The 12,960-nt window shown below is 40.6% G+C and overlaps 1 protein-coding gene across 5 annotated transcripts in view; it reads left to right on the top strand.

The window, feature by feature from the left end:
• The window catches only part of KIF13B (kinesin family member 13B), a 208,059-nt gene that overhangs the window by 74,196 nt on the left and 120,903 nt on the right, over positions 1 to 12,960 (top strand). For all 5 annotated transcript variants that reach the window (XM_042445221.1, XM_042445211.1, XM_042445238.1 and 2 more), the window contains exons 3-7: positions 1,146 to 1,158; positions 2,398 to 2,458; positions 3,359 to 3,451; positions 6,357 to 6,537; positions 9,447 to 9,534. In XM_042445221.1, the coding sequence (XP_042301155.1) occupies positions 1,146 to 1,158; positions 2,398 to 2,458; positions 3,359 to 3,451; positions 6,357 to 6,537; positions 9,447 to 9,534 (436 nt within the window). The remainder of the gene's footprint in view (positions 1 to 1,145; positions 1,159 to 2,397; positions 2,459 to 3,358; positions 3,452 to 6,356; positions 6,538 to 9,446; positions 9,535 to 12,960) is intronic.

Genomic DNA, 12,960 nt, shown 5'->3' with positions numbered 1-12,960 from the left:
TATTATTATTATTAGAAAGGCTCTTATTAGAAAGCCTACTTGCTGCTGATGGCTGGTGGACCAGGGTACCCAAAAGGACTGTCCTTGTCCCAGGATGTCCCAGTCTGCCTGCCTTGTTTACAAGTCCCAAACCAGTCAGCAATGGGAAAGGCCTTTAGGAAATTCGCCATACCATGCCAACAGTGTCCCGGTTGGACTCTTTGCTACCTCTGTGCAGGTGAACCTGGTCCTTCCCAGGACCTTCAGTTTCTGAGAGTCCCAGCCTACCCATGGAGAGGCGCAGTGATGTTATCCAAAGGCCAGGGTCCCAGGCGGTCACCCACAATTAATATACAACGGGGGAATTTTATTAGCTCAGTTGAAAGCAGTGAGAGGGCCCAGGTAACTGACACAAGGATCTAGCCTCTGTATACCAGTTCCAGAAATAGAACTCCAGAATGTGAGATTCAGATCTATTTTATTTAATAATCAGAGAGGGTTCACCATTCACACAAAGACACTGTCATGGATACATCTGCGAACGAATGATACAGAACTGTGGTGGTGAACCTATGGCACACGCGTCCTCTCTGGCACATGAAGCTGTCTCTGAGGACACGTGGAGAGAGTTGAAGGCACGGGAAGGTGGGGGAAGAGGAGGAACAGGCACACACTTGTTACTCCTCCTTCCCCCGTGCCCCCATGCCTTTAACTGTCTCCAGGGAAGTCCCACTCCTGGAAGTCTGTCTCTGGGGAATTCTTGCCCCAGAAATCCTGCACTGGGGTGCATTCGCAGCTGTGAGCCTCGGACTGTCCTTTTTATATTTATTAATTTCAGAAAAAGAGGGTGGAAGAAGGTTGGATCTTGGGGTAATAATGCCACACTCTACATCAGAAGGCATATATCTCCTTTTCAGATGTCACCCAATGAAGTCTGCACCACCCACACCCCCTAGAAATGCCCCTGCATAAAGTACTCTATTGGTGTTTGTGTTTTTTAAAAAATTAGGTGACGATTTTGAAGTTGTGTATCTGTCAGTGGCTAAAGTGGATGTTTGATGAATTTGTTGTTTACTTTATACTGCAAAAAATATTTCTTTTGTTAACTGGTTATTTCTGTTCCTTTTCTTTTTCATGCCCTGTGCTGTTCTCTCTTGGAAATACAGGAGCCAGCCAAAGGTAAGAGATTTTGATTACATGTTGCTACTGGTATTGTGAAAAACCCTGATGTTTATCCACACAATGTTTTGTATTTTGTATAAAAACATGCAGTGCTTTCTTTCTTCATGTGCTCAGTGCTACTGTGTGAGGAAGAGGGAAAAATTAAAGTAACATTGTGCATTGGCAGCCAAGACGTGAGTCACCGGAACAAATGAGGAAAACAGTTACACACAACGCACTGAGCATTGAGGAATAAGGAAGAAAGACTGTGTTGTGTGCATGTTTCCAAAAACCAAAACAAACATGTTTTCTCCTATTTGCATGGATTTGGATTGCAGTTTCTACCTATGAATATTCTAATGTAATTCTGCATTGACACACAGAGTCTTTTTTTTTAACCATTTCCTCCTGCCTTTCTCTCTTAACAGGGATCGGCAACTTTGAGGAGCTAGGATGAGCTTGGAGTGCCCCATGGGAACTTGGGGTTTGTCCCCCCCACCCCTGAAAAAAGTCAAAATGTGTTTTCTCTCCCAGTGTCCCTAAAGCAGCAGTTGGCAAAGTGAAGCGTCTAGAGCCTACCTTTTTGGCCCCTAAGCCCCCCAGTCTCCGAATGCTCTCAAACCCCCAATTTTGTAAACAAAACCTTGGTGCTATTTTTCTGGGAATTTTTGCACCAACCCACGGAGAAAGCTTTCCAAGCAAATGAAACCATGTGAACATAGACCATCACCACCTACAAATACCCCAGAATCCCATCCAACCTCCAGATACCTCAAACACAAACAAAAAAATTAACTTCCATACAGTTTATCATACTAAATAAGCTCCTTATAGTTATTAGCTTTACTTCTATTACATTGCTCTCCACCAATTTCAAGTATAGCTTGTACTGTAATACAGCAGATTATGTAAAGAGATTATTTTTGTTCTTTCTTTGTAATTTCTAAAATTTATTACACAACTCGTTCCATCAGTCCCTTTGTTTCTAAGATGGAAGTGAGTATTTCTGTCCAGTACCTGCAAGGTCAATTCTTTAACTCCAAGAATATGTCTTCTGCCTCAGCCTCTGGTTTGGTAAATCTTGATGTTCTAGCAAAATAAAAATAAATTTAGACTCTGCCAGCATGAATTTTACGCACCTGTGTTCTTGGAGATAACAGCTGTACAGTTTATTGTGATGGCAATCGGATCTCAGAAAATATCTCCATACAGCAAGCTCAGCTTCATGATGAAATTTTCTGTTTTATTTATTTGCAGGTATTTGCCTACGATCACTGCTTCTGGTCGATGGATGAAACTGTCAAGGAAAAATATGCAGGTACTCTTGTAGATCTGAGCAAGGTACGGTGGAGGGGTAGTGTTGATCTAGGGCTGCATCCGTACTGCAGAAATAATCCAGTTTGACACCACTTTAGCTGCAGTGGCTCAGTGCTTTGGGATTCTGGGAATTATAGTTTGTTGTGGCACAAGATCTCTCCGACAGAGAAAGCTAAACATTGCACAAAAGTACAAATCCCAGAATTCAATAGCACTGAGCCATAGCAGTTAAAGCAGTGACAAATTGGTTTAATGCTGCAGTGTGGATGTACTTTAAGTGAGTTTTGGTCAGCAGCTACCTCTTGAAATCAAGCACATATGGTACTCTGAACTTTTTGGGATGGAACAAGGCGTTCAATGAGTTGTGCCTCTTGGGCTGCGTCTGCAGAAATAATCTAGTTTGACACCACTTTAACTGCCATGGCTCAATACTATGGGATTCTGGAAATTACCTCACAAATCTACAGCTTCCAGAATTCCATAGCATTGAACCATGGCGGTTAAAGTGGTGTCAACCTGGATTATTCCTGCTGTGCGGATGTGGTCTCGGACATGCAAAATGTCACGAAAGCCATTGATTCCTTTCCTCCAGGAGGTCAGAGCTTTGGTCTGAGTGGATGCACTTGTGTTGTTGCGATCTTTGGCTTGCTAGTTGGAAGCGTTGAGTAACTCGGAAGGGAGTTCCTGAAGGCTTCAGTCCAAGTCCAGATGACTTATCTTCACTCCTTGCAGCTTCCATCTGCAAAGGCTTCCTTGACTTTGGACATACATGAAAGGCATCACATTGTTTTCATGTGGTGTGTGCATTGCACATCCTTTAGGGTCTTAATCAAAAGAGGTGGGTGGGTTGTTTTTAATGCTTCTCCCCCCAATAATTTGAAACCTTTTGTTCTAATTTCAGGCCAAGATATTGTTTTCAAGTGCCTTGGAGAAAACATTCTCCAGAATGCTTTTGAAGGCTACAATGCCTGTATCTTTGCCTATGGACAGACTGGTAAGCCCTTTTTATGTGGAAATTAAGGAAAATTAAAAGGGAAAGAAATGGTTATGGGTTACATGTGATTATGGCTTGTTTGTTTGTTTGGGGGGGGATCAATTTTCCAAAGAGTAGTGTTGTTGTTGTTTTTTGTTTATGACAAATAATTTTTGCATACATTTTAATGGAAAAAATAGAAACCTGCTTATTATATTAATACTGTAAGATAGTATTTTATTTACTAGAAAGCTTGTTTAATGCTTTCTAACATTCCCAGATTATTAGGTGTTGATATGATTTACGCTTTTCACTAAAACACCATTTTTATTGCTTTTTATTTCTATTAAATCAGAAAATATGTAGCCTATACGTAATAAAACATGCAAAATACTCTCAGAGTTGTTAATTGAAGGATATTTCTTGCAATATAAAATAAAGTGATTAAAAAGAAGCAACCAACGCTGGATACTAGTCTGACAAGGAACCACTGCCAACAAATTATTTAAATTAAAATGTTTAAATTGAAGCAGTCATTGGCTGCATCCACGCTGCAGAAATAATCCAGATTGAGACCACTTTAACTGCTATGGCTCAGTGCTGTGGAATTCTGGGAATTGCAGTTTATTGTGGCATCAGAGCTCTCTACCAGAGAGGACTAAATGTTTAAAAAAGCTGCAATTCCCAGAATTCCATAGAATTGGGCAATGGCAGTTAAAGTGGTGTAAGAATGGAGTTTTTCTGCAGTGTGGATGCAGCCATTGTTGTTAAATTAAGAAATTGGAAAATAGTAATAATAGCCAGACTTTAAAAATAAATGCATGAGTAATCAATTAGAAAAACTAAAAGTAATTTGGTTTAAACCAAGTTTTAATCATGGTTTAAACTAACCTGATCTAATCACAGTTTAAACCAGCCAACCCTGTTTGTTTGTTGATCTAATACCCCATTTTTCTCCCAGTGGCTTCCAGTACAAAGTTAGAACGAAACATAGATTTAATAGTATATGGTACAAAGCATTAAAACCCGTTGAACAAACACTCCACTCAAAACATTAATTCAGACTTGTTAAAAACACATTTTGTTGTTGCTGTCACTTGCTGTATTTCCGCAGGCAGGTAAAAGACTTTCTTGTTCCAGCAGGCCTTGGAAGACTGACTGCTCAAAAGAAACAGGCCTTGATGTTTTCCTTTTAGTGGTTTATGTTTTCAACACGTTTTAACAGGTTTTAATTTTTTGACAGTTTAATTACATTTAAAACTTTCGTATGTTATACATTTTTAGCCATGTTCGTTTTAATTGTTGCATGCTAATTTGAATCCCAAATGGAGGAAAAGGTGGGATAATAATAATAATAATAATAATAATAATAATAATAATAATAATAAATAATGATATATTTCAGATCAGTTTCTTCTTATGGCAGGCCTATGAATGGAAGACCTCTCAAAGCCCCTGGGTCATCAGCTGCCTTGGAAAATTTCTTGCAAAATTGTAGTTTGGCTTTCCATTTTTATCACTGCTTTTCCTTTTGCCAAGCATTATCTTTTTCCAGTGAATCACATTGGCTGCATCTGCATGGCAGAAACAATGCAGTTTGACATTGCCTTAACTGGCATGGCTCAGTGCTGTGGGATTCTGGGATTTGCAGCATTGTGACATTTACCGTTCTCTGTCAGAGAGCTCTGGTGCCTCCACCAAACTACAAATACCAGGATTCCATAGGATGGAGCCATGGCAGTTTAAGTGGTTTCAGACTGAATTATTTCTGCAGTGCAGACTCATCCATTGTCTCTGGATACATCCAAGCTGCAATAGTTTTGGTTTAATCATCTTGGCTAAAACATATTAAATCGTAATAAAACAAATACAAAGCACCCCATTTATTTGATCGTTTTTCTCCAATCAGTTAACAACTGAAGCCCTGTTTAAATAGGGAAGTCTTTGCCTGCTGGTGCTTATTTATTCCTATTAAATCAGAATTGTTACTGTAGGGAGAGGCTGCCATCAGTGATGCAAAGATGTTCCTTGTTTGTTCCTTGATCTTTGAATATTTAGCCTCCTTGCATGGTCCAGACATGTGCATTTAAATCTTTAAAAATCTGGAGCACACAGCGAGGCGCATTAAAGCATAACTGATCTGTGCTAAGTGATTGTGAGTCTGCAGAATTCCTTAAGAGCAATGGGAGCATTATGGGTTTGGATCAACGTAGACCTACTTTAGCATTTAGATTTAAAAGATACAAAAGATCAACATTCAAATAGAATTAAATTATCAATAGCATTTAAAAAAAATTAAAACATATTATTAAAAATAACAGGAAAAAAGTTTTTAAAAAAGAGCCAACAAGGCGTAGTGGTATCAGTGTTGGATTTGGACTGTGGAGACCAGGGTTCGAATCCTGACTCAGCCATGGAAACCCACTGGGTAACCTTGGGCAAGTCGCACTCTCTCAGCCTCAAGGGAAGGCAATGGCAAACCTCCTCTGAACAAATCTTGCCAAGAAAATGCCATGATAGGTTCACCTTAGGGTCACTATAAGTCAACAACTTGAAAGCACACAGCAACAACAAGGTAAAATGGTACCCCTTACATAAAATAGCAAAATCAGTGTTTGCCTTGCAATATTTATATATTTTTGGAATATTTTCAAGCCATGAATAATTGAATCCATGGAAGAAAGATCTATGGATATGGAGGGCCGACTGTATCTCACAAAACTACAAGCCACAGAATTCAGTAGCATTGCGCCATGGCAGTTAAAGTGGTGCCAAACTACATTATTTCTGCAGTACAGATTAAACTGAAGAAATAGGATAATTTATTAAAGTAAAATTTATAAAGGTGTCCCAGAGTTGTCCTTTATCCCAAGTTTCTCTTCCTTTTTGTGCATCTTTGATTTACAATCCCTCCCTCTTTTCACAGGGTCCGGAAAATCCTACACAATGATGGGCACAGCTGACCAACCAGGATTAATCCCTCGACTTTGCAGCACCCTCTTCGAAAGAGCCCAGAAAGAGGAGAGCGAGGAGCAGAGTTTCAAAGTGGAGGTATCCTACATGGAGATTTACAATGAGAAAGTCAGAGATCTGCTGGACCCGAAGGGGTAAGGAAGACAGTGGCAAAAATAATTGAGGCTGCAAGGAGGCTTGTAAACTAGTTTCTTACAGGAGATAGAGGTCTGTGTCCCCCACCTGCATTCCTCAGAGGGCTAGCAGGAACATGCCTTTTTCCAAAGCAAAACTTTTAGCATTTGCCTATGGCAGAGGACAGCAATTTAGTGGTTAGGGATGTAATTGCCTGTTTTGTCCTTGCTTGCAGGAACAAATAATATCTGTAGTTATCTCTGCACACAGTAGCACATACTAGTGGTTTGAGTGTTGGACTGTGACTCTGGAAACCAGGATTCGATTCCTAGCTCAGCCATGAAACCTACTGGGTGACCTTGGGCAAGTCACACACTCTCAGCCTCAGAGGATGACAGTGGGAAGCCCCCTCTGAAGAAACTTGTCCAAAAACATGTCCAGGTCTCGCCTGAAAGACGAAGAGCCTTCCTTCCGACCACCATCTTGAGGGGGAGAGAGGCCTATGTGAGAGAGCAGATGAGCTGGACTTCCCCCTTCCCTACTGTCATTCCCTTCTCCTTTTGACCATCCATTAAGAACCCAAGCCCATCCTCCATTCCATCTGCCTTGGTCCAGGCCTCGGAAGTAGAGAAGAACTGCTGGACCTGATCCCCTTCCCCACCACCTCTCCCTTCTCCTTTTGTGTCGTGTCTTTTTAGATTGTAAGCCTGCAGGCAGGGAACCGTCTAACTAAAAGGTTGTATGTACAGCGCTGTGTAAATTTACAGCGCTTTATAAATAAAGGTTAATAATAATAATAATAATAATAATAATAATAATAATAATAATAATAATAAACCATGATAGCCTTTGTTGGTGTGTACTTTCAAGTCGTTTCCGACTTATGGCAACCCTAAGGTGCCTTAGGTTAATCCTAACGCTAAGGCTTGTCTTAGAATCAGAAACAACTTGAAGATATACAACAACAACAACAACAACAACAACAACAATGCATTCTGACCAGTTCTGCATAAAAATATGGGGGGGGGGGGTGTTCTGTGCAGAAACCGTGTTTCTGGGTAAGTGCTGCTTTTCTCCCAGAAAAGGACCCATGGCGGCTCACAACCATGTTGCCTAGGTTGTGTAAGACTGTCTTCTTTTCTACAAAACAAAACAAGTACCCCATTTCAGGATATGCAAACACACAAACCGTGCAGAAGTATTGTTGCTTTGTTCTTCATGATGGGTTTTCTTGAGAGTTGGGAAACCCAACTGTGGTCTTCTGAGTGTATTGGATTTCAGCACCCAGAGCCTCAGCTGTCTTGGCCAATGGTCTGTGATTCTGGGAGCTGAAGGCCAGAGTTTGGGACTCAGCTGCTGTAGTGTGTAACCAAACCACAATCCTTACAATTTGCAGGGTGGAACCACGACATTTAAAACAGAATCTCTGTCCTGTGGTTGTGTAATGTGAAAGGCAACCAGATCCAATCCTTAAGCTTCTCAAGGTGGGACAAAGAAATACTGCTGTCTGGAACCCTGCAGACTTTCTGCTAGTCAGAGACATAGTCGTGTTAGTCTGGAATAGCAGTATGCAAAGGGATCATGTAGCACCTTTGAGACTAAGGGATCATGTAGCACCTTTCAGACTAAGTGGGTTTTCTTGAGAGATGTTGTAACATTAGTTTCCTAAGAAAGCTCATGCTGCAACTTATTTTGCTCAGTCGGTCTCAAAGGTGCTACAAGATCCCTTTGCATTCTCCTAGTTAGTTTGTCATCAATACTCAGCTAGATGAGTGGTCAGACTTGCTCCCTCCCCCCAACACAAGACAAATGGCCCAACACAAATGCCCAGTACTGCTGGACAGAAATATATTTTAATGTGCGTGATTAAATCTAGGAAGCTGCCTTAGGCTGAGTCAGATCCCTGGTCTATCTTGTCCTGCAGTGCCTTCTCTAACTGACAGTTTCAGGTAGGCTTCTTTGCTAGCCTTGCCTGGAGATCTCCTGTCTTCCCTCCTGTGGTCTCTTATCCAAGTATAAACCAGGTCCAACCTTGCTAAACTTCAAAATCAAATGAGATCAGTATGTCCAGGCTGTCATGGTGTTAAGACCCACATTTATAATCTCACTTGGTTTTTAAGAAAGTTAATAGCTGACCCAGGAGGTTCTCAGATTAAGACTGGGGCTCCAATGCTAGGGGATGGGTAAAGCTGGGACACATTACTTTATTGAACTACAGCTCCCAGAATCCTTCCAGGCAGCTCTGGGAATTGACTTTTCCATGATTTGGGAATATCACGTCTTCTTGTGATAGTTGACATGTGACGGAGGTGGGGGAAGGATTATACATGCACTTATTTATTTAATTCAATTATATCCCACTTTTCTCCCAAATGAAATTCAAAGCAGCATACAGTTTAAATGTGTTTATTTGGACTGATTTGTAAGTTAAATGGGTAAATCAAGAAAGGCTTGGGAAACCCATAGAGTCCAGAACTGGGACTCAAAGCGGTATACAAATGGCCCAACACAAATGTCTGATAATTTACAGAATTTGTTTTTCACTCCCTGGGACCAACATGATTGCTGTCTTGCGTGAACACAAAAATCTGAAGAGCAGTCTGTTTGTATTTCACAGTTAATATGCAAAATGTTTTATAGTCTTTGACTCTTGCATCTCATCCCCCCTCTCATATTGTATGATTTTGTTTTTGTTGTTGTACATTCATGTACTGTGATCTGCTTCTGACAAGCTGGGTGCAGAAGCTGGTTGGCAAAATCTACCTTGACTTGAAACATGCCAATCAAACTTGTGCTTTTGATTCTAACAAGAAAGAAGTATGTCCTAGTGGATGCCAGGGTGACTTAAAACGGCTCAGCTTTATTGCTTCTTGTCCAAAGTGTGTAAGGGAAGTCATGACATCTTGTGTTTTTGCTTCCTCAAAACCAGGAGCCGCCAGTCCTTAAAAGTCAGAGAGCACAGTGTCTATGGACCTTATGTAGATGGGCTTTCGAAATTGGCTGTGGCCAGCTACAAGGTAACGTAGTCAGTTACATCTATCTCATTCTAAGTATGGTCAGCAAGATTGTCATCATTAATTATTTATTTGCATGATTGGGGAACTGGGATAAAACTAACAAAATGCATTTCAACAGAGATGAATGTAAGGTACTACATCTGTACAGGTGAAATGATACAGGTTGAGTCTTCCTTATTCTGAATTCCGAAATCCAGAATCCAAAATTGTCCATTTCGGTGTCTAGGATAGGGAAACCTTTGGTTTCCTGATGGTTCAATGTACACAAACTTTGTTTCCTGACTAAAATTAATTAGAATATTGTGTGTAAAATACCTTGTGTGTAAATTACCTCCAGTACCTTCAGTTTATGTATATAGGTGCATATGAACCATGTCCAAAATATTCCTGAATTGTTCCCATGGATGATTGAGATAGTGACACCTTTGCTCTCTTATAGTTCAATGTACACAAACTGTGTTTCGTGCGCAATATTGTTACAAATATCGTACTGTATATATAGTTAATTCAGGCTATGTGTGTAATATGTATAGAAACATAAATGAATTTCATGTTTAGAGCCAGGTTCTCTCTTCCAAGATATCAGATCATCTTATATTCAAATATCCCAAAATCTGAAAAATTCCAAAATATAAAACACTTCAGGTTCCAAGCATTTTGGATAAGGGAGACTCACTCTGTATGCACAAACACAGGGTGGGTGACAGCTGGCTTGAATACAATACATGTGAAAAGGATCTAGGGGTCTTAATAGACCACAAGCTAAACATAAGTCAACAGTGTGATGCAGTAGCCAAAAAAAGGCTGTGCAATTCTGGGCTGCATCAGAAGGAGCATAGTGTCTAGGTCAAGGGGAGTATTAGTCCCACTTCATTCTGCTTTGGTCAGACCTCACCTGGAATACTCAGTCCAGTTCTGGACACTACAGTTCAAGATGGATATCTACAAATGGGAATGTGTCCAGAGAAAGGTGGTCAAGATGATCAAAGGTCTGGAAACCAAGCCTTATGAGGAAGAACTTAGGAAATGCCTTAGCTTGATGAAGAGAGATTTGAGAGGTGACATAATAGCTGTCCTTAAAAATCTGAAGTAATGCAATGTAGAGCAAGCTTATTTTCAGCTGCTCCAGTGGTTAGAACACAAACCAATGGTTTTAAATTACAAAAAAGGGATTCCACCTCAACATTAGGAAGAACGTCTTGACTGCAGAATCTATTCACCAGTGAAATGGACTGCCTTGGAAGGTGGTGGACTCTCCTTCTTCAAACAGAGGTTGGAGGGACATTTTTCAGGAATACTGTAATTGTGTCTTCCTGCATGGCAGAGGTTTGACTGCATGGTCCTAGTGGCTCCTTCCAGCTCCAAGGTTCTATCGTTCTCTGCCATTTTGTGGGTTGAGCAGCAAATGTGGCTCCACAGTTGTCCCCTGTAGAAGGTGCAATTGGCTGTTAGGGGCCAAGAATTTGGAGGATGATGTGAAGGGGTGTGTTCCTCTCGGCCCCGGAGGTAATGCAGGAAGACACAATTACAGCATTTCTGCAAAATGTCTGTCCAACCTCCATTTCAAGACCTCCAAAGAAGGAGAGGTCCTTCCAAGGTAATCCATTCCATGAATAGATTTTGTAGTCAAGATGTTCTTCCTGATGTTTAAGTGGAATGTCTTTTTTGTAATTTGAATCCAATGATTTGTGTTCTAACTTCTGGAGCAGCTGAAAACAAACTTGCTCTATCTTCTACATGACATTACTTCGGATTTTTAAGGACCTTCCTTCATCAAGCTAAGTTCCATAGTTCTGGAATCCCACATTAGACGCAGTGGGGCCTCGCATGGAAACACTCTGCATTTCCTCCATGCATGGGCTACTCTTGCAGCCATGAACTGATCTCTGGGAAATTCTTACCCTTAGAATGTTTTCTGATCTGTGGCTAATAAGGCATGCAAAACCTGTTTGTCCTCCATTGCCTGTGCCCTTCACCCCCCCCCCCCCCCACCTTCAGTATTCAAGCCCTGCAGTGATTAAGGGTAGGATATGCTGTAGAAGTGGCATATCAGCACCTTGAAGAACTGCTCCATTTTCCCTGTTTCAGGAGGGGAGAATCTTGCAAAACTGGTTTTGCAAGCAATCATACTAAGTCTGTTTGCAGAAACATTAAGAATATAGCCTGAAGTGACTAAGAAAAAGAATTAGCAATGAAACAAGGTGACTGGGCCCCCTGGTTGCATTTCCATTAATCAGAAGGAATGTAGGAAGCTGTCTTAATACCGAAACTATATCCAGAGGTACGCTGTGTTGGCCCTATAGCAAAGTACAATAACATCCAAAATCTACAAAATAGTGGGCAGCTTTTTTTTCTTTCTCCTGTATGATTTTTAACACATTTTGCCTGATAAAGAAGCTTGCAACATGTATATTGCACATTTTCATTGGCCCAATAAAAGTATCACTGTTTTGTGGGTTTGGGATGTTATTGTACTATGCTGAAACGGACATACATCAGGGCTTGTGTTCTCCCTTGGAAGTATTGCCCTTCCCTCTCTTAGCATTCACAGCTTGGAAAAGTTACTTGTTGAGCTGTTGTGCCCAGAATCAGCCAGCATCACTTCTTGGATAGCAGCTCAGGAAGCCAGAATATTGTTGGTTAATTCCAACTAGAGTAGACACATTGAATCATTTTTTGAATTCTAGGTCAACATATAGGTAAATCCAGTCGATTCAGTAGATATTCTCTAGCCAAAAGTGACAACAAGATTTAATAATAATAATAATAATAATAATAATAATAATAATAATAATAATATAGTATTTGTATCCCGCTTTTCCAAAACCTGATCAAAGCGGCGAACAACAGCATATAAAAACATTCCAATAAAATCAGTTTAAAACAGTATTAAAAACAATACAACAACACTAACAGCAAAGAGCCAGAGTAAAGGAGGAAGTCAGTATATACAATCCAGAATCACCCAGCCAATATAGTTCAATTTTGGGAGCTGTAGTTCAAAATGGATGAGAGCCAGTGTGGCGTAGTGGCTTGAGGATTGGACTATGATTCTGGAGGCCAGGGTTCAATTCCCTGCTGAACTATGAAACCAACTGGGTGCCCTTGGGCAAGCCACACTCTCTCAGCCTCAGGGGAAGGCCATGGCAAACCACATCTGAACAAATCTTACCAAGACAACCTCATGATAGGGCTGTCTTAGGGTCACCATGAGTCAGAAATGCCTTGAATGCACACAACAAGAAACAAAAATTCAAAGTGGTTGGATTTCCAGGTTCTGGTCTAATTGCTTAGATTAATGGTCAGTTGTGGCAATTCATTGACATGTTTCTTTCCCATCTTTTAGAGGAATAATTATGAAATCTCTGTTATTTGGACATTCCAATAAGAGAAGTATCTGGTTTTTTGCTTTTCCGCTAAGTGTGT

The sequence above is a fragment of the Sceloporus undulatus genome, chromosome 1 (genome assembly GCF_019175285.1).
Source record: "Sceloporus undulatus isolate JIND9_A2432 ecotype Alabama chromosome 1, SceUnd_v1.1, whole genome shotgun sequence".
NCBI classification, from domain to species: Eukaryota; Metazoa; Chordata; class Lepidosauria; order Squamata; family Phrynosomatidae; genus Sceloporus; species Sceloporus undulatus.
This window is presented reverse-complemented; position numbering and strand designations above follow the sequence as displayed.